Source organism: Musca vetustissima, unplaced genomic scaffold, assembly GCF_032173495.1.
Source record: "Musca vetustissima isolate MV318-11 ecotype Yass unplaced genomic scaffold, APGP_CSIRO_Mvet_v1 utg17966, whole genome shotgun sequence".
In the NCBI taxonomy this organism is placed as follows: Eukaryota; Metazoa; Arthropoda; class Insecta; order Diptera; family Muscidae; genus Musca; species Musca vetustissima.
Window position 1 is genome coordinate 110,307 of NW_026879881.1, and position 22,028 is coordinate 132,334.

Consider the following 22,028-nt stretch of genomic DNA (forward strand, 5'->3'; position numbering starts at 1 on the left):
TTGAGGATTGAAAAAAACAGTGGTGTATGTACATATCTTAGGTGATTTCTTTGAAGAGGACAATTTGTCAGTAGGGGAGACTGGGGACCAATCGCCACTTTTTTAGAGCTCTATATATCAGTACTTATTCAAGAGATATAAAAACTTTATGGCTGATTATTGCCCTCTGATACTTATCTATACTTATTATATTAATTAAAAAAATTTACAGTTTTGTAAAAAAGTCAAATTCGCCAAAATGTGCCCCTACCCGGGGTAGCTTCGGCATTTGATAGAGGCTATGACTATAGTGCGAATGTACTATAGTCTATCAGAAATAGATTTTTCATTTCATTTTCTTCAATACAAAGCCGTTTGGTCTTGTATATGTAATTTCTAACCATATTGAAGGATTATTTTTAAAACAAACTCAAAAACATGTTATGAAAATAATTTAGCACTATCTTTATATGGCCGAATGTGCCTCACTTTAAAATACCGACCTACCTACCTAAAAACTGTAGAAAGTTTTTTTTCTTTTTTTCTATAATTTTTCTAAAAACATGTTTATAAATTAACGACTTTTAATAATACTGCCTTTAAATATGAAAACTTTTATACGCGAAATACTTACGAAATGGAATGGAAGTATGACAAAAACATCTGTAAAACTACAAAACCCCGCGCATAAATAAGCTTATTAGCTAGAGATTTCAAACATTGCGATACCTATGGATCAAAGCTAGTGATGTACAACGAGAGCTTCATATCGAAAACGCCATTGTCGAATGAGCCCCGATGCCGAAGGTTCCCCAGTCTCCCCCATTTAGATGGAATCTAAAGTGAAATGTTGGGAAATGTAATGTTGTGATCTTTTTAATACGACCGACATAGTCAGTCGGTTTCAGATTAATATAAGTCGAAATTCTTGGGGGTATTTCGCCCCAAGTAGACGTTGCATAGGTAGGGTATAAACTTGAACATATCAACAATTAAACGAGACATTTGGAAACATGGCCCTATATTGAATAATTTGTGGAAATAAGTCCGATAAGACAAATCCAATATGACAAATTATTAGCATTTCGATGAGAAAATACGGTAAAAGGGATCCTAACGATTCTCGGTTTCAAAAAAATAAAAGTTGGGTTTCCATTTAACCCTACGGTCAGTAACCGGGTACATTTGTACCTTTTTTTGAATAAAAAAGCTGTAAAATGTTCAATAATGGAGATATTTGGATCAAATTTTGAGGAATCATTCTTGAGGTATTTTCACACATAATCGAAGAAAAAAATTATAAATATTTTCCATATATATAATTTTTACAATTTTTTAAAGTTATTACCTACGTAGATAAATAACCGTGGTACATTTGTACCATCCAAAGATAGCTCTGAAACTCATTAAAAAATTGGACTATCGCGAGGTTTTCTGTTTGAAATTAGTCTATACGGATCTAATCTAGATGCAGGAACTCAAAATTATATATACATTAAAATAATATATACTTAAATCCATGCTTAAATGATAATCTATCTAAAACAATCATAGTAAATTCGTCATGGCTTTCGAATCGGTTAAGCTTTTTTAGTTATTTTTTTATTGGGATCTTATTTAGGTGTTCATCAACCCCTCTGCAAATTTTTGTGGCCCTTGACAACATGGGGCCATCAGGACGACTCGTGGAAGTCAGAAACTACCCGGGTTTTCCCTTTGTATACAGGCACAAAAACAACGATTAATGTCCGTAATTTTCCAATTATTCTTCATATTAGGCCTGAAACATTTTCTATAATCGATTTAGTCTGAATTATTACAATTCTAAATTGGCGTACATATATTAACTATCATTAAATAACGTTTTAAAGTATTAAATAATGTTAAAAATGCGCCAATCGCAATCTCTAAACTCATAAAATGTGAATAATTGGCAATAATAATTGTTTTAGTCCATGTATACTAAAGGAAAACCAAGGTAGTTTCTGACTTCCACGAGTCGCCCTGATGGCCCCATGTTGTCTAGGGCCACAAAAATTTGCAGAGGGGTTGAGGAACACCTAAATAAGATCCCAATAAAAAAATAACTAAAAAAGCTTAACCCATTCGAAAGCTATAACGAATTTACTATGATTGTTTTAAATAGATTATCATTTAAGCTTGGATTTAAGTATATATTATTTTAATGTATATATAATTTTGAGTTCCTACATCTAGATCAGATCCGTGTAGACTAATTTCAAACAAAAAACCTCACGATAGTCCAATTTTTTAATGAGTTACAGAGCTATATTTGGATGGGTACAAATGTACCACGGTTATTGATCTACGAACCTAAACAGCAAAGCGTTAATGCAATGTTCATTATGAAATAAATAAGGGAATTGTCTCAATTTTACTTTAGACAAGACTCTAAAATTTTACCTTATAATTATTATGTTTTGTTGTTGTTTTCTACGCCTATTTTGAACCTTATAGCGTTAATGCAATGTTCATTATGAAATAAATAAGGGAATTGTCTCAATTTTACTTTAGACAAGACTCTAAAATTTTACCTTATAATTATTATGTTTTGTTGTTGTTTTCTACGCCTATTTTGATCCTTATAGATCATTTTAAATTGATTTTATTACAATATCAATTTTGAATTACTGCCAAAAAATATAAAAATAGATAGAAACAAATATAGTACTCCGATAAAACAGCTTATTACAAGTGATTGTGAAAAAAAATATCACAGAAAATGATTTTGGAGAAATACACGATGTCCAGTGATTTCTCGAATTATAAGTTGCAACTATATCAGTAGTACAGTTCATCAAAGAGGAAGGCTGCAAAAGAACATCAGTTCGTACTTATCAACAAATTGTCATATCGCTAAAAAAATACCCATTTAAGAGTTCAACGAAATTTGTGAGACGATATATCCTCAAGAACAGAGCGAGCTATAGTAGCAGGCCTACATGCCCGGAAATTATCAAGAATGTTCTTTAATTTCTGAATAGCATCGGAAAGCCAGATCGTCTTTACCAAAAGCTCATATTATTAATACGAATTTAACTCTGTTGGGAAATATTATGCTCTCGGACGAATAAAAGTTAAATATTAAAGACTCAGACATGAAGAATAGTGACATTGGGCTGTTTTTTTTTTTATTATTATGGCGTTCAACGTATTTACGAGCTTCATGAAGTAATGGGTCGAATTGTTTATACAAATGTGTTAGAAAATGCTATGGTTTCCTTCGCTGAGGAAAATATACCGCTGTTTGGGTGTTTCAGCATGACAATAACCTCCAAACAAATTGGTTGTGGGAGTCAAAAATCAGGGTTTTATAATGGCCAACACAATCCTCAGATCTTTACCCTATAGAAAAATCTTTAGAGTATCATAGATATTAAAATCAAAATAGTTTCACAAACAAACAGATATAGCCTCTTCCCAATGGTTCAGGATGCAAGAAATAGTATACCCAAGGATCAAATAGAGCATTTTATTGAATCAATGTATCGAAGGTATGCTGACTTATTAAAAATATTGTCGATTACTAGCAAAATTTGCTTATTTGTAAGAAAAAAAGTTGCTTTAGTTTTGACCAAGCAAAGATTGGGTCAATTTAGTTTTCCAAAGAATATTTGTTATCGATCAAACAATTTCAGATTTATGCTACTTGGAAGGGTGAAATTTCGCAGTAAAAAAATAGTCGTAACATCGCCCAGGAGCTAAAAATCGACCATAACTGTTTTAAACCATTTACACAAAAAATGTTGGATTACTATTTCCCCAGAAACCCAGATCTAAAAAAAATTGAAAACTGATTATACTAATTTTAGGTAGAAAGATTTGCACCCCATGAAAATCTAAAAAATCAAATTGGAGCCAATTCGGTGGGAAAACGTGCCCAAATTCCCCAAATACCGAATGAAATATAAGCCATGGTAAAATGGTAAGGAGATTTTGTACTCAATGAGAATCCACAAAAAATTTAAAATTTTATCCAATTTGGTTGAAACATTCCCATATTGATCCATATTTATCATTTTTGGTAGAGATTTTCAAAATACCAAATTACAGCTGTGTAAGTTGGAAAACGTGCCTAAAAGCTTATAAATACCGTATATAGGGGGTACCGTTTTTGAGGTTGCCCTAAATACCTAAAAATTTAAAATATATTAATTCGTGAGGTCTCAGGTCAATAATTCAAGATGTTGCAAACAAACCAAGGTATGAGAATGTAGCCCTGACTTCTTTGCATACTTATTCGATCACGACATATAGACGCAGAAATTTTAAAAAATTCCATATAATGCACGGATAGATATTATATGCTGATAAGGTATACATACGTCTTGATTGATTCATATTTATTTATTTTGACAGTCTTTAATGACAACGATATGATTATTTGAAATTCCCTTTTTTTTATTTTTTTATATTTTTCTAAACCATTTAGATCGCTTTAAAATGTTTAGAATTTTTATTTTATTATAATTTTTTTTATATCTGTGAGAACCACTGATTTGTTTTATCGAAGCTGCAGTTAGCCTCTCATTATTTTGTATATTACTCTATTTAATATTGTGTGTATTTTCATTTCTGTGTAATATTTCATGATAACCAAATTATGACTTTTACCGCACTTTTCACCGTTACATGCCATAGGGCTGATATTTTAGTATGTCACAAAATGAGATCGATCGGCAAACGCTCCAGTTATACACACATTTTACATATACATTTTCAACCAAAAACATAAACATCGAAAACACGTAGGCGGCTGGCTGTATAACCCGTTTGCAACAACTCACCGCTTTATCTTATCGCAGCGATTTCGTATTATTTTTTGTTTTTGTTGTAGATAATTTTGTAATACGTACATTATTTTAGTTTTATTTCACTAACATTTTGGTGATTCACGTTTATATACAATTTTTAGGGAATTTCTATGTTTATATTTTATTTATATTTCAATTCCTTTATAAATATATTAATTTTAAAATGAGCACAGAACTTAATTTTCTTTAAAAAAACAAATATAACTTCAATCAATTGATCGACAACGCCCCAAAACACCGAACACCATAAGGTAGAAAAAAGGTTGTTATTGTTTGTAACAACTTTTTTTGTATGGGTTAAATTGTGTTTGTTAACTAATACACACACACACTCATTCGCGCTGTATCTTGGAGTTCATCGTGGCGATCAAGCTCAAGCTGTTGCTGTCGCCAATTGTTTTAGAAGTCAGAACGACGAATTCGGTGTATGGATATTACGTTATGTCGGTGTTGGCGACGGCGACTACGTTTGAGCCACCAATTCAAATGTCAACACAAAAACAAATGTACAAATACAAAGGTATCACAAACATACACACGCCAACTCTCTTATACAAAGTAAGACCAGTCGGTTAGTTGGTAATCATGTTAATATAAACAGGTAACTCTCATTTAAACAACATTCAAAAGCCGTCAACAAAAAGTCATTTTTAAAAGTAAAACATTTTTTTCACAATTTCGTAATTCCTAGCCAAACAAACAGACAGATACTTGTACACTCAGTGTGTTTGTCTGTTGTTTTGGTAACCACTACATATTCACTTTTTTATTTACATTCTCACTACTACCTGACACTCATATTCTATATTACCAACCACTAACAGTAAGCAATGCAAATCCTCCACTCACGTACCGACGTCTTTGTTCCGACCGTTTCCAATTACCAAACCTTATCGAGCGACGTTAAATGAAATACTAAACAAACGTCGTTTTCAGATACTCCATTGTGGCCATATCCACAAAGTTATTGAACACGAATGCACTCTTGAGCACCACATGGTGGAGACTATTTAGTAGTATGTCTCTTTGTTGGAGAGTAGGAATGTGGAGACTGTGTTTCAATAACATATAGCAACTGACTTATGATGTGGCTAGAGAATGGTGTTCTTCTGAATGGGCATAGCATTAGTTGGGACAGTTTATAAAGCTAAATGTTAGCTACAAGTTAGCTTTTAATTCTCTTATTTATAGATTGAATTGGAGCTTAAGTTGACTTTGGTAAATATTACATTGGTTGAATAGCCGAGATGAACGAAAATTTAACCGAAATTCAACTAAAGGTAGACTAAAATATCGATTCGATTTCGATAGAATCGAGATACAAAACCAAAATTGTACACAAATACGTATTTTGATAGAAGACAGGTAAAGTTCAAAGTGGGATATATTGGTGTATTAGCTGACTTTTGGTATTTTAGATATATAAGCCGCATTTTCAACCAAATGGGTGGGAAATTCCTAGTAAAAAATGGTCGGCATAGCGCCATTGAAATATCGCTTTCCAATTTTTAGTATCGATTTTAGGATGATTGTGTGGCAAATCAATATTTGTTCACATTAAAGTACAGTGTTACACATTTCGTGGTTTCAAAAGTAAACATAAATAAAACTCATATTAAAGATGTTTTCATGATATTAGTATATTTGAAGAAATTGTCGACATTTTGGCACATATTTTGCGATATCTTGGTCATAACTGACTCATGTTTGTTTAATTTTTTTTTAACAATTTAAACTACAAAGTTGTCAACCCTTTACAAAGTTTGGATTAAAACCGTTACCCCCGACCAGGTTCCCAATTGTCAGGAGTCTAGCCGAAATTTCAAAAGATACTTCGGGTGTAAATCCGATATTTCAATGAGGCGATATTAATAATTCTTATACTTTCAGTCTTATGGCTAATAAGGATATAAAAGAGATCGATTTGGTCAGTTTTGCCTAAACTTTGTTGATAAATAAATGCCACAAAGTGTTAAAAAAATTTGAAAAAATGTCAAAAAAAGTACCAAAAAAGTGCCAAAAAGTTTTTAGAACGAACTTCGCTTATAGTTAATAATGAGATTTGTATTTCTTAAAAATTCATTATACAATAATGAATTCAATTAACCTATTTATTTTTAATCAGAATATAGCCATGTTCCCATATTCGATATTTTGTTGGGTTTTTCTTCAGGGTTTTCAACCGGAGTGGCTTCACTTTTTTATTTTCGATTCTGATTGGGCAGAAAACCTCCCGGAAAATGTTCCGGTGTAGCCACCAGAGAGCTGACGGGTACGTTTTTTAATAAAATTGATTGTAATACCACATTTCGCGTTTTCTGAGGCTAGCACATATGCAGAAAATTATTAATGTGAACATATTTATGCGGAATTTTCTATATTTGGACTATACTCCACCAGACCATTTATTTAGAAAATTTTAATAATATCACATGGATATAAAAAGCTCGGCCGGGTCGGGTTTTTTTTACTTGTTCACAGATTTACTGGCACTTTTTTTAACATTGGAAAATCAAAAATCATAGCGTGAAACATAGAGAAATTTCAATAAGGCGATTTGAAATCGAACAAGTGAAAAAGGCGTTAAGTTCGGCCGGGTCGAACTTTGGATGCCCTCCACCATAGGTATGCTGATAGTTACGTGAAATGAAAATATAGGTAACATATCAAAATGTGGACATATAACGATATTTCACCGATGGATTTTTGTAAACCATAATATACACCAAATATAAATTTCAGCAATTTTTAATGATGATTTTTAATAAAATCTCAATCTCCAAAAACGCATTTTTGAGGTGAAGAATGTGTATAAAATCAACAAAATGCTGCAATTTACAGGGCAAAGTTTGTATCACAATATCTTCCCTTACCCTAATTATTAATATTTATATAGGGTCTAGGCCTAAAAGCGGGTCGATATATGTTATTCTTCAACCTGATGTTCTAAATTTTAATCTCGATATCCTCCGAAGGTAGAATGATTACAACAGATGGCGGCAGATCAACTAAATCATTTTAGAATTCCATACTTTGTAGGGTATAAACTGGCAATTTCGAGTACAGAATATCGTCGATACCCAATATACTGAATTTCATCCGTATAACATAAAAAATGATAGGTGGAAGATCATTTTTTTGTGCTAAACGGCAAATGGGTATTTATCCACTGTCATCTCTAATAATTAATAATGTTTTACAAAGTTTTCTCCAGCACGATTTAATAAACGCTTTAATAACATCTTCTGGCGACGAAAATCGTTGATAATGCATTTTTTCATGTGCGGGAAAAAAATAAGCCATTTGGGCACAGGAGGTTACGTTTTGATCCGCCAATGTGCGAGAGTTCGCATTGTCATGGTGCACAAACGTATTTGAAATTTCCAAAAAAAAAAAAAAAAAAAAAAATCAAAAACCCACGAGGCCGATCTCATCACATTACTTTACCAATTTTGCTATAGGTTAATGTCATGCAACGATTAAGTTTTTCATGTAAATTCACGTAATGGAAAATTATAACACGAAAATGTTCCATTTGTTGGTTCTCCACAATCTCCCCTATAAAGTGACAGAATATTTGTCTCCACAGTCAAAATGTTCTATATATAACATTAGCCTTTGAAAACCTGATCATTAGCTGAAAGATAACTGCTGCTGATCATTTTTTTTTCTTATCAACTATCACCCGCATCGGAAGCGTTAAAGGCGCTTATATACATTTTTCAAGCTACATTCACTTACTCACCCGTTTATAGATGACGCTTTCTATCATAATTCACTTTCAAAAGGGTCAATGTGTGAACCGATTTAATTAAATCTTAATTGCTATGGCATGCTGTGCGACCTCTTACCATAACGGAACCACACATTTACTGGACACCATAGCCAACGTCCGTATTGGCGATTCATTGTCTCCAAAAGTCATCCGCCTAGAATCGTAAAAGTGATGTCTGTGTGTCTGCATATTCCACGATGTACTAATAGAAAAGAAACATGAATCATTTTTGCATAAATTTCAATTCTTATTCTTTGAATTTTGTATTTGATGCTGTAGCGTGTAGTCAGTTTGGCTGCTATTGTACATGTCACAATTTGAATAATTGTTAATTAAGTTATGAAGGCTTGTATGTACTGACATTTTCTACTACCGGCTAATGTGGTTTATCGTTAATTGAATAATCTCTACATTTTAAATCTAATTGATTATTGATGATTTTTCGAGCTCTGCTAAAAAACGTTCAGGCCAAATGACGGCAACTGGATCGTTTAGTCCATACTTGCATAATCACGATTTTAGATCAATCATACACACAAACAATATAAATCTTTAAACAAATTGAAGATTCTAGCTCTATATATTCGCCCACATTTATTACACATTATTATATTTCGGTCTTATGTCGTTGCGCCTATATTTGAAACATTCAAAAAGAAATGAGATAGAGCAATAGTTAAATTCGAGAATTTGTACAGAATCACTTTCTGTTCATGTTTTATTATAAACAAAGTACAGGTCGAATTTTTGATCCGAATTTGATGAAATTTGGTACAGTTAATTTATTTGGCACAATAACGAAATTGAAATACTTAAATTGTTGAAGTCCCGTTCAAAAATTAGATAATGCTCCCATATAAACCAGAGTGCAACACAGTCCTAATGTTGTGAGACTGTTTGTTATGATTGGTTTTAATCGGTACTTTTGCCGTTACTTTACGTATTTAAGCACTATTATAGAAAAAAATCTGCGACTCAGGAAATGCCCATATATATATATATATATATATATATGGGAAATTACAAAAATCTTTTAAATTCCTTGAAGCTGAGGTTTGCAAGGTTATAACTCGCGAAATATGAACATATTGCGTATAATTTAAATTCAGTTCTATAAAATGAAGTGTTCTTGTCAAAATCTTAAAATATTTGTAATAAATAATAAGCTGCGTGGAAGCTGTGATGGTGGTAATGTAAAAAAATTGGTGAAAATGTGTTGAAGCCAACGAGTTTTTTTGTGTTCGTTCCCGATTTGTGGCTAAACTACACAACGCACGCACATGTGATCAGTGACTAAGTTGCATATTTGGTGCGTAAATATTTATAAAAAAATATTTTTTGAGTCTAAAATTAAGAACGTCCATTCAAATTCCGTGGAACCCCGCGTGATTTTAGTTTTTTTTACGTGCCGGATCTAATGAGCCCATCCATGTTTAATTCCGTCCAATAAAACGGCGGATATAGGTACCTTGAATGTGGGAAAAACTGCAAAAACTTATTTTGACAAATTCGCGTAAATAATCGCGGTTTTCTTCGAATTAATTTTACATGCATTTATGCTTGTATTGTCAAATTCCTTTTGTGTATTTTCATAGGAGATTACTGAAATCGGATGCGTATAAAAATCGTATGCACGTTGCGTGATTTTTAACCATTTTTAGGGTTTTTTCATAGTAAAGTGCATCGAGTGGCACACTTTGACCGCTATATTAAATATCGAAAAATGCATAATTATTGAAAGACATTGATTCGGTTTATACGAAAATCGCATACGCATCAACTGATTTCATCTAATTCGCGAATTGCAAGCTTTTCAATATTGATCATTCTTATGTATTGTAATTGCAATATATTTAGCCATTAATGACGTCGAAACTCTTATCAGATGAATCTACCGATATTTAACAATCATCTAAAAGAATTTGCAGAAGAAAGCGTCGTATATTTTAGAAGATTAAGGCAAAACCGTATCCTCTTAACCATACTAAAAAAATCGAAAATTCCAAAAAAATGTTTGTTTTAATGCAAAAATTAATTTATTTTATTTTTCGATATCTTCATGTTTCTATTTGTTTTTCGCGACTATTAAACCGTATTTCAGTGTGATTTGACTAGTATGCAAAGAAAACAATGGTGTTTAAGCATTTGTGAAGAAATTCGCTAATTACAACGAATAGGAAGCCATTTAATTTAAATAAGAAATACAAGATTTAAAACCGCTATAACTTTTGTGCGCAGCATCCGAATTTGTGAACGCGAACAGATTTCGAATCAGCATATTTTTCTTAACATATGTACCAAAAATCATAAATGTGCTCGCAAAAAAAATTTTCAAAATTTTTTTAATCGAATTTTAAAAGAATTTTGTAATTTCCCATATATCAAGGGTATTATGTAGTCAGACTTTTGAAATTTTTTTACTATTACTACATTACTACTAAATTTAGAATCTTTTCATACACTCATATATCCAATATTCTCTGTAACAAAGGTAACCATAACCATTTGCTGCAAAGCAGACATTTTCTCAAATAAAAAAAAAATAATAAATAATAATAATAAAAGATTTTAAAATGCGTTTTAAGTTTAAGTTTACAGGGTATTATGTTTTTGTGCATATGTTTGTAACAGGCAAAAGGATTCGAGATAGACCCATGGTTCCTTTTGAGAATATGCATGGAATCACTTTCTGAGTCGATTTACGCATGTCCGCCTGTCCGTCCGTCCGTCCATGTATTTTTATGAACAAAGTACAGATCGCATTTATTATCCGATTTGGACGAAATTTGGCACAGTTCACTTATTTGGCGCAAGGACGAACCCTATTGAAATAGGAGAAAATCGGTTAAGATTTATATATAACTCCCATATATAGTTTCGACTGATTTTCTGTAAATGATGCACCAAACTGCCAATATTTGCAAAAAAATTTTGCACAGCGCACATAATCAGGTCCATACTTATGTTTGCGAAGTTTTGTTGGAATCGGTTCAGATTTAGATATAGCTCCCATATATAGTTTCGTCCGATTTTATGTGAACGGTGCACCAAACTCCCAATATTTGTCCGATTGAGACAAAAGTTTGCACAGAGTACTAAATTAGGCCTAAATTGATGTCTGCGAAGTTTTGTTAAAAACGGTTCAGATTTTTATATATTTTAGTTCGAAGGGCCTATATTTGTTCGATTTGCACGAAATTTGGCAGAGGGTAATACATTTAATATAGATTGATAACAAAAAACAAATGATGTATGCAACGATTGCTCATTTAGGTCCATATATAGCTCCCATACATAATTTTTCTCGATTTCATGCAAATGGTACATCAAAGAATCTAAGTCTGCCCGTTTGACATGCAATTTTTCATTGATTTCAAATGGTCTCTGTATTGGGGTTTTCAATGGGTACAAATATCTATCTAGATAGCACATTTAATTTCGCCAGATTCCATCTCAATGATCCTCCAAAGAATCTATGTCTGTTCTATCTACACCAAAGTGGTAAAGGGTATCATATAGTCGGCCCCGTCCGACTTTTGAACTTTCCTTACTGGTTTGAGTTATGCCTGTCTTGCAGCAAATGAGCGATATGTCCTCTTGTTTAGAGGACAACCATGTATTTTAACTGGCAGTCATCTATAAAATGTATGTCCTCTATTTCTATAATCAGTCATCTTTAATCATCAATATATTTAACCTTCACCAATATTTATTTATTTATTAAATACAAAAGTATTTTTTTCCATGGAAAAGTGATTTCCATGGAAAAGTGATTCTTCCAGTGATTGTAATGTTCAAACTTTAAACATGTTTACTTATTTTCTTATTCCCAACATTATAACTACGTGGTTGTTAAATTGAAAACATTTGCAGTTTCACGACATTATTGGTCGGATTCAGAATCTACAAAAATCTTCTATTAGTCGAAATTTTTTCGACTTTAAAATAGCGCCAAAAGTGTATGGGTATGTTAAATAATTTTTATAGAACATACAAATAAACTGGGAACGAATTTCACATTGAAACGGAAATGATTCTCATAAAATACATTTAAATCCGTGATATTTATATTAGGCCGTTCTAGTAAATGGATTTTCACGAATGAGGGTCTGTACCACATGCTGGGGAGACATCCTGCACCTGGTCATCAATCCGTGCCCAATACGAATTGAGCCGACTGCACCATCCAGAACGTAACTGAGCCAAAACTACTCTGGTTTGTCTGGGCAGCTGACGTTCCTCAGCTGCAATGGATGGGAGGTGAGCTCCGAGGACGGCATTCACTTTCTAACCATTCAGCGCTGCGGCTACTGCTGATTTCGGATAAATAATAAATTCAAATGCATGGGTGAAAATGACTAACAACATGTTCGCGAAAACGGAACATTTTGAAAGTTTTTTTAATTTTTCTTATAATCAGGACGCGCATCGTGATTTTGTTTCGTTTAATGTATATCTCATGAAACCTCGAAAAATTCATAATTATTGGAAAAGAATGATTCGGTTTATACGAAAACCGCATGCGCATCAACTGATCTGAACGAATACGCGAACTGTATGCTTCTTAATGTTGATCATTTTTATATACTGTAGCTGCAATATATTTGGTAATTTTTAAAATCAAAACTATTAACAGAGGAATATACCGATATTTAACAATCATCTTAAAAAATTTGTAGAAGAAATTGTCACATGTTTTAGAAGGTCTAGACAAACTCGTATTCTATTTACCATAGTAAAAATAAAAAATTGAAAAAAAAAATATTTTGTGGCAATTCAAAAATTATTTTTTTTTTATTTGCAGACATTTTCATACTTTATTTGTTTTTCGCGACTATTAAACCGTATTTCAATGTGATTTGACTAGTATGCAAAGAAAACAAATTTGTTTAACCATTTGTCAAGAAATTCGCGAATTACAACAAGGTGTACAAGGTCGAAATTAAATATGGAAGCTATGCATATCTAAATCTGAACCGATTTCAACTTGCATGAGATTAATTTATATTATCTTTAATACGTTGTCAAGCGGCCTAGCTATATGTATTTAATTCACCATTTATTTAAAATCGTACGAAAATATATAGGGGAGCTATATGTAAATCTGAACCGATTTCAAGAAAACTTAAGACACGTAAAGTTATACTAACTTCAGTACATTGTACAAAATTGTGTACCTATCGGCCAATGATTTGGGTCTTTAGTTCACAATTTACATTAAATCGGATGAAAATATATATGGGAGCTATATCTAAATCTGAGCCTATTTTCATTCTAGAATTAATTCACTACGCTGTGCCAAAATTTGTGCAAATCGAAAGATATGTAGGTGTACTATTTTCCTTAAATCAGACGAAAATATATATTGGAGCTATATCCAAATCAGTACCGAAAAACTCGCTCAACTTAGCACACATTATTCTATACACAATTTAGTATACTATACAAAATTTCGAGCAAATATATATGGACAGATATATAAGGATTTTGGTGCACCGTGTTCATTAAATCCGACGAAAATATATATGGGAGCTATATCTAAATCTGAACCGATTTTCACGAAACTTAACTCATATCATTCTGTACATAATTCAGTACGCTATGCCATATTTCGTGCAATTGGAAAGAAATATAGGGGCTTTGGTGCACCAATTGCATAAAATCGGACGAAAATATATGTATATGGCATCTAAATCTGAACCGATTTTCACAAATTTCAATAAGGTTCCCATTTGAGCCAAATAAATGAGCTGTATCAAATTTCATCCAATTCGGATTATAAATACGACTGAATTTTGTTTACAATAGGTGTGTTTGGTTACTTTTCCAGTAAGATTTACACAGTAAGTTCTAGTTCACAAATTTCAATAAGGTTCCCATTTGAGCCAAATAAATGAGCTGTATCAAATTTCATCCAATTCGGATTATAAATACGACTGAATTTTGTTTACAATAGGTGTGTTTGGTTACTTTTCCAGTAAGATTTACACAGTAAGTTCTAGTTCAGAGAGAAACCCGTTTGTACTCTCTTTTGCGATAATACTGAGAAAAGTAAACAGACAACTTTAATAAGATTCAGCAAATAAACAAGAAAACATTTTTATTCATGCCCAAATAAACAAACAAAGGACGATATTAAAAACAAAATGAACAATAAAAGAAAAATTGATTTGGTATGTTCCCCGGGAACATTTAAGCTTTCTGCATCAATTTATTGTCCTCTTTCTTGAACTTGCCTAAAAATATAAAGAATAACCTTCTAATTTAATTAAACTTTGCATTACTTATGCATTTTTCCATTTTCTGCAATTTTTATGCAACTCAATATCAAGTTGAACTTTGCAAATTAAAAAAAAATCTTTTGAAAAATTTGTGTGTTTGGTCATAAAACAGATGATCCAAAAATTACTGATTTTGCAAAATCTGCATAAATTTCTTTCAGTAAACTCCATTAAGTTTGTTGTTGTTGAACTGTCAAACTTGCTCTCTCATTTGACTCTCTTTTACTGGATTTTTGGTTAAACAGGCAACATTTAGTAACATTTGGTAACAATTTTTACCAAATATCGAGTAAATAGACACAGCTAATTTAACATATACAGACTGACGGACATGCATAAATACACTCAGAAAATGATTTTATGCATATTCTCGAAAGGAACCTGGGTCTATCTCCTTTGCTTTTCTCTGTTACAAACATATGATGGGTATAATCACATTGTGTTAAGCCATTTTGTAATTAAAGTGGACGCGCGTTAATAAATTTTGTAGGTCAATAGCATAATCAATAAATCCAACACTATTAAATTTGTCTCATATAATTTAATAATACACGTTACTCTAATTTAGAGGATTTTTTATTTTTATTCGATTACTTTGCAACTTCATTTCAAGATATAGATTTCAAGATTTTCAAGATATTAAACGCCTATTTCAACAAAATTGGGTATATCCCATATAAGTGTAGCCCTCATATAGCCCCAATAACCGGTATTTGGGTACTTTTTCAACCGAATTGACAGTAATTTGGTATTTTAGTTTCAAAGAAGTCCCAATATAATGGTATTTTAGGGTTTGGATATTTTTGATTCTGATATTGACTTAAGTTTCAGATATTGACTTAAGTTTCGGTATTTGGGTAATGGTATTTTAGGGCTTGGATATTTTTGATTTTCATATTGACTTAAGTTTCAGGGTTTTTGGGGATTATTTTTAAACGTTTTCAATCGAATTGACTGTAATTTGGTATTCTGTATTACCATTTGGTGCCAAATCTCACTGCAAAAAATTATCAATAATATTACGGTAGCCTCACTATTCGATATTTTGAGAATTTAAAACATTTTTTCTCACATCTTTTCCGAAATCTCATAACACGAGTTTTTTCAATTTTTTTTTTTAATTTTTGATATTTTAAATGACAACCTAAAGGTGGAGGGTATATAAAGTTCGGCCCGGCCGAACTTAACATACTTTTCGCTTGTTTATTCATTGTTAAATTTTTCATACCGTTTGAAACACCTGAAATATTCACCGTAGACCCCACAAAGTACATATATTACTGATCAGAATAAAATTGTATGTCGATCTACGTTTGTCCGTTTGTAGAGATCGCAATGTTTAAGCTTCCACATAACAGTACGCCACATTATACCGCATTGTTCAGGTGCCATTACATCACTTATGCAAAAACCAGTACGATAGCATTGGTTAATCCATCGTCCTTTTTAAAGAATACCATCTTGTTCTATACACTCCTAGCTTCATGCGAAAACTAACTTTTATTAAAAAAGTCTTATTTATTAATAAAATATTTAAGTTTTAAAATTAAATCTAAGATTTTGAAGAAAAAATCTTTGGCGCTATCTGGATTAATTACGTATTATCTTTTCTTCAGTCGTTGTTGATGATGAACTCTCGGTTTCCTTCTGACTAAGGTGAGAATTTATATTCAACCTCATTTTTAACTCTAAACTCACAGTATATTGTCAAAATATAACACCATCATCCGATTTAAAGTATTTAGAACTGTTCCTATTTTGGTTTGGCCCAGCCAAAAATCAAAATCACAATAAAAAATAAACGATTATATTTGAATAATAATATGACTTTGTTTTTTATTAATGAAAATAGACACATAAGTTATTCACATACAGTTTTGTAAATTTTCTCATTTTTGTAGATATTAGTAGGATTGTTCCTCAAATAGTTATTCAGTTGAACAACTCTCCTCTATTTTGTTATGTATGGAAGGTATACAAAAATAATGTAAAATTCTTTTACAAAATTTAATTAATATTGCATATATATTTGGGATTTCTTCAATAAGGAATAAGTAAATTAAGCAATTAAAATTTGATTTTGAATACGTATATGTGTTTGTGTCAAAATTCGTGTTTGTTTGGCAAATATTGAATAAATATTAAATGTTTAGTTTCATTCTTTGAAATAACTTACTTTTATTACTTATTATTTTTTAGAAAAATAGAAGTATAATACATACCATGGACAATCAAGCAATTTATATTGAATATTTGCAATGTTATATATAAATTTAAAAAATAACAATAAAGAAAAGGAATAATAATGTGATAAAAGGCTTGAGCCCCAAAAATGGTGTTTATCCATTAAGTGTTTACAATTTGTTAACAAAATCAAAAAACATGAGTAAATGTGTGGATTGATTATAAATTCAATTTGTGTTTGTTCACAAAATCTTTCATCTGATGATTGTTATAGTAACCAAAGTGATTGTGGTGTACTAAATGACTATATATCCATTTAAATGATTACCAAAAGTAATGTACAAAATATTTTGTATATACTCTCTATGTTTAGCTTTTTTCATATACAAAATATACCAAAATGCTTTTGCTCCTTCATCACTGTATGTGAGAATTTTTTTGTAAATTGTGCAGCCTTTCGTTTCATCACACTGTATGTTTAGTCGATGTTTAAGGAGGACATTCGCTTCTCAACCCTGTAATAATATGAAGAATAAACAAGAGAGAAAGAAAATTTATTAATATATATTCCACATAGAATGCTAGGTAACAAGGAAGAAATTTTACACGTTAACGCACGTAATTTCAATATCTTGAAATAGGTCGCCTATCCAAGCCACAACTAGGCAATAATGCTGAAATAATTGTACCAACAATTCCCCCTCATCCAACATTTCTATACGTTCTATGCGCTGACGTTCTGCAGGTGGAATACTTTGATAGACTTGAACCATATCCCAGGCTCGACTGCCACTCCAGCCACATTCAAGAAACCGGCCCATTTGTGTTTCCAATGAGATGCATGCATCGACACCAGCTAAACTACAACCACGACTACGTAGATTATTAAGCATTACATCGCCAAAACGATCGTTCATGTTGACCTGTAGTGAAATAAGCGAAAAAAGGATTTATTATTTGAATTTATGTGTATCAGCCAATATCTTACCTGTTCATAATTGACAAATACAGCACTAGTAAACTTACTGGCTATCCATTTGAGTAAATTTCTACAATTATTTGGTTCAATATAGACCAAAACACATTCAGCTAAAAATATTGTCGGTAATGAATAATCTATTTCGGCCTGCTGCAATTTATGATCCACTTCGTCGATATTTCTAAGATCAACACCCATTAGATGATAACTTGGTCCGTGTAAATCGGTTGGACTTAGCTTAACTTCACCATCTTCATCATGTATTTTAGACAGCAGCACTTTATTACGTTTTATGGTATAACATTTGCGTGCAGTTACCGTTGGAAAATCTAATTCAATAAAATTTTTCACTTGATGCGGTGTATCGCGCAAACGAAAATAAAGTGTATCAAAACCGCATCCTAGATTAATGATTTGACAATTTCCATTGGTTTTCTGTTAAAATAGAGGGTAAAAATATATTAAAATGATAATGTAATAGTAAATTTTATACATAAAAATGAATATAATACTACCGAGTTTTCGTATAACAAATTGCTACATGAATTATAGAGAAGTTTGCGTGCAAGTACAATGCTAAGGTACAACATTTTGACAAAAATAATGATTTTAAATTTTATTTAAAGCGGGAATTTTTTACATGAAACTTGGAAAGTTTCTTAAGCATCTTTAGTTTTATCTCAACGATTTTATAGCTGGTGGTAGCTTTACGAAAAAATAGTAGTAGTTGATGTATTATTTTTGAACCGATATTGGCTATATGGCAAGGTTCCAATTCCTTTAAATAAATTTAAATTATTTCGTCCAGAATAACACGGAGATCTTATCGTAACGAAATATATTTGTCATGAGAATTTTCGTATTTCCCGAGTTCTAGACAAATACCCTTGATTTCCACGTAATTTCTTATAAGGTTGAAACCCGAATAAATCCCAACGAAAAAAATATTTTTTGAATTCTTCACACTTTAACCTGTTCTTCCAAATTTCAGGGGTCTAACAGTTTATCATATTTTGACCCTTAAGGTTAAAAGCCGATTTGACATTTCATATTTTCATCCTCAAAAATGCCATTACCTGAAAATATATTATTCGTTTACAGACTATAACACATACTCAATGTTATCAAGAATATGCAACAGGATATTTTAAAACTACCAGCCAATGTCAACAAATGTCGGCTAGCAATAAAATTAATTGAAACAAACGGTTGTTCTGGTATAAAATATCCTTGGGGGCCTAAAACAAAACAAAAAACCCGAATGCAATTGTGTGTAGTTTTGTTGCTATTGTTTGTCCACGGCAATGCAACCCTTCCCTCAGGGTATGGCAGCTCCACCCACCATACAAACAAATGCCCGAAGAAGTTAAACTATAAATAGAAAATATGCTGACCTTCAGGAACTTCTCAATACACATCTCAACGCCCTTGACCCTGGCAAAATAGCCTCGATTTATCTCTGGCGCTTTGCGGTCTTGGTTGCGCACAAAATATCCAATGTAATCATCTTTCCAATAGCCCAAACGAACAGCACCACGTTTGCAATCGCTGGCATCGTCATTGGTAGCAATCACAGCCTCATCGCAAGGATGAAATGAACACGGAGGCTCCATAATATTATAGTAGATGGTTGGCGACTTTTTGACTTTGCTTTTGTTCTTGTTGCTGTTAACTGAAAATAGAAATGCATGGCACCTTTAAGGGAGCAAATCCAACAAAACATGAAAGGGGGCCAACATACAAACACTTCACTTGTCACTCGTTATGGGGTGTTGGTTTGGTTTAATAAAAAAATCCTTGTTGCTTGTTTCTCTTTTCTTCCTTGTTATTATTGGTATTATAACACTATTATGTATATAACCGTCTTTAAAAGGGTGTATAAGTTAAAATTATTTATTATTTTTGATCTGTTTGTTCTTAGCTTTTAAAATCTTTTAAAAGTTTATTTTAGAAATCTCCTTACATCAGGACTATTTCCCGAAATACACAGATGACATTTGCACAAAAAAAAAAAATTGACAATCAAACAAGGTAACATTAAGAAGGTAGATGCATCTGCAATCTGTTACAACAAACATCTGGTTTGGGACATTGGTGTGTCAAAAAGATTTTGAACATGAAAACTATTCATATAACTTGTTACAAAAATACATTTAGAAAAATATTAAAATATATATTATTTAAAAAATAATAATCATATTTTCAGAAAATTTGTTTTTTATTCACTTGTTTTAAATTACAACAACATTCCTCACAGTTAAAGCTAATAACAGCTGAGCTGATTGGTATACCTCATTGAATATGTCTTGACAATCAACTGATTGTAATTAGGGATACTTAAATCGTTATTTTAGTTGGTGAAGACTTATCGATTTTTGTAGATGTCGATATGTTAAATGACTTAACATCTGTCGATAAGTTTAGGGTTGAATATTTTTTTTTAAATAACGTTCAAATATTTACAAGGGATATTTGCAACAGTGATCCATTTTATTTTAAATGTTAAACCTGAAATTTAAAACTTAAAAACGTTAACGTTTAAGAATATTAAACTTCTCCATGATAAATGTTTGAGAGCACAGAGACATACGCAGTGATTAATAATTGTTTTCATAAAAAAAAATATTTTTTGCAATGAAAAGTTTCATATTGGACCAGCAGGCCACACGAAATAAAATCCTGTGTACATTGGTGTCCGATCATACAGTACGTTTACATTTAACCGGATTTAGTTAACCCAGTGGGTTTCAATTGTCATTTCCTTTGCATATATGTCAAATAAATCCTCATAAAGTAGGTTAACCCGGTAAAAAGTTCTAATGTACAAGGAGTTATATTACCCAAATTCGTTGAGCGCATAAAAGGTAGGGCATAGCTACCATCTAGTTACAATTTTTATCAATGTGGCTTGTTCTATTAATTCAAAAAACATATTTTGTTTATGTTTGTGTATTGTTTTAAATACCATGTCAAATAAATTATGGGTCGATTATGGAAAGCCCACTAAACTCCAGTTGCGAGTTCAACTGGCAACGCAATTGAAATAAAACTTAACCTTATGAATATCAACTTTTCTCAGTTGCTGTCGATAATACTGTTTTGAATTTCTACAACTAGAAATATTGTAAACAAACAAAAAAATGAATAAAATATTTCAGAAAAACTAATTATATGTGATGATAAGCTCAGTGGAACTATTTTTTGATGATGAAAATTATGTTCAAGGTGTGTCATTTAAGAGATAAATCTATTAGAACTACCATCAGTTCTGTGAGTAGATGCTGACGTTTAGAGAAATGTTCAATCAACTGCTCATATTAGCTTGAAGGCGTATTTTCGACTACCAAAAGATGCCGTTGTGTACATAGATGAAGCCTTAAACCCTGATTTCCGAAAAGCCTGGCGGTCAACAGCAATTCCTCCTCTCTTAAAAATGTGTGCAGCTCTGATGTTTTTTGTGGAGGGAAGTTTTCAAAAGTCCCATAGCAATGACTTCAACCTTGGCATGGCTCAACCGACAATGTTAAGGGCTAAGCAGAATGCTCGCGTTGAGCCAAGGTAGATATACAAGGTAGCCGCATCGGCGAATTTCTACAACAAACATCGGTTGTTGTATTTTGATATGTCAAAAATATTTTGCAAAAACAAACAGATTGACAAGATTTTTTACACAAATTCTTGTAGAAAATGTTAATAAAAGTAGTGCCAAAAAGGCTCTTCGAAATTCGGAGATTTTCATTAATAATTTTGTTTTTTAATTTTTTGGTTCAACATTACAACAACATTTTTGACATTTATTTGTCCAACAGCTGGGCCGATGCGGCTACCTTATTAAATACACCTTGCGTTGAGCCATCCGTTGGGTTATGTGTTATCGAAAATACAACAACCACAAGGAAACAATAACACAAACGCTCGAAGTTGATGTGCGTTAAATATATTTTAACTTTTTGCGTGCGTTAACGCAATAACAAAAAATGCTCAACGCGAACATT

The 22,028-nt window shown here is 31.9% G+C and overlaps 1 protein-coding gene across 2 annotated transcripts; it reads right to left on the reverse strand.

Annotated features, from left to right (window-relative positions):
- Positions 1–17,276: 17,276 nt before the first annotated feature.
- Positions 17,277–19,722, reverse strand: LOC133325041 (leucine carboxyl methyltransferase 1). 2 transcript variants are annotated; one of them, XM_061533869.1, is made up of 4 exons: positions 19,428–19,722; positions 18,043–18,468; positions 17,673–17,977; positions 17,277–17,569 (listed from the first exon to the last, which is right to left on the reverse strand). In XM_061533869.1, the coding sequence occupies exons 1-4, from the start codon at positions 19,644–19,646 to the stop codon at positions 17,533–17,535; spliced, it is 987 nt and encodes a 328-aa protein (XP_061389853.1). In that variant the 5' UTR covers positions 19,647–19,722; the 3' UTR covers positions 17,277–17,532. The 2 variants fall into 2 exon arrangements, with proteins under 2 accessions (XP_061389853.1, XP_061389852.1); XM_061533868.1 differs by having other exon boundaries at positions 17,661–17,977.
- Positions 19,723–22,028: the final 2,306 nt, after the last annotated feature.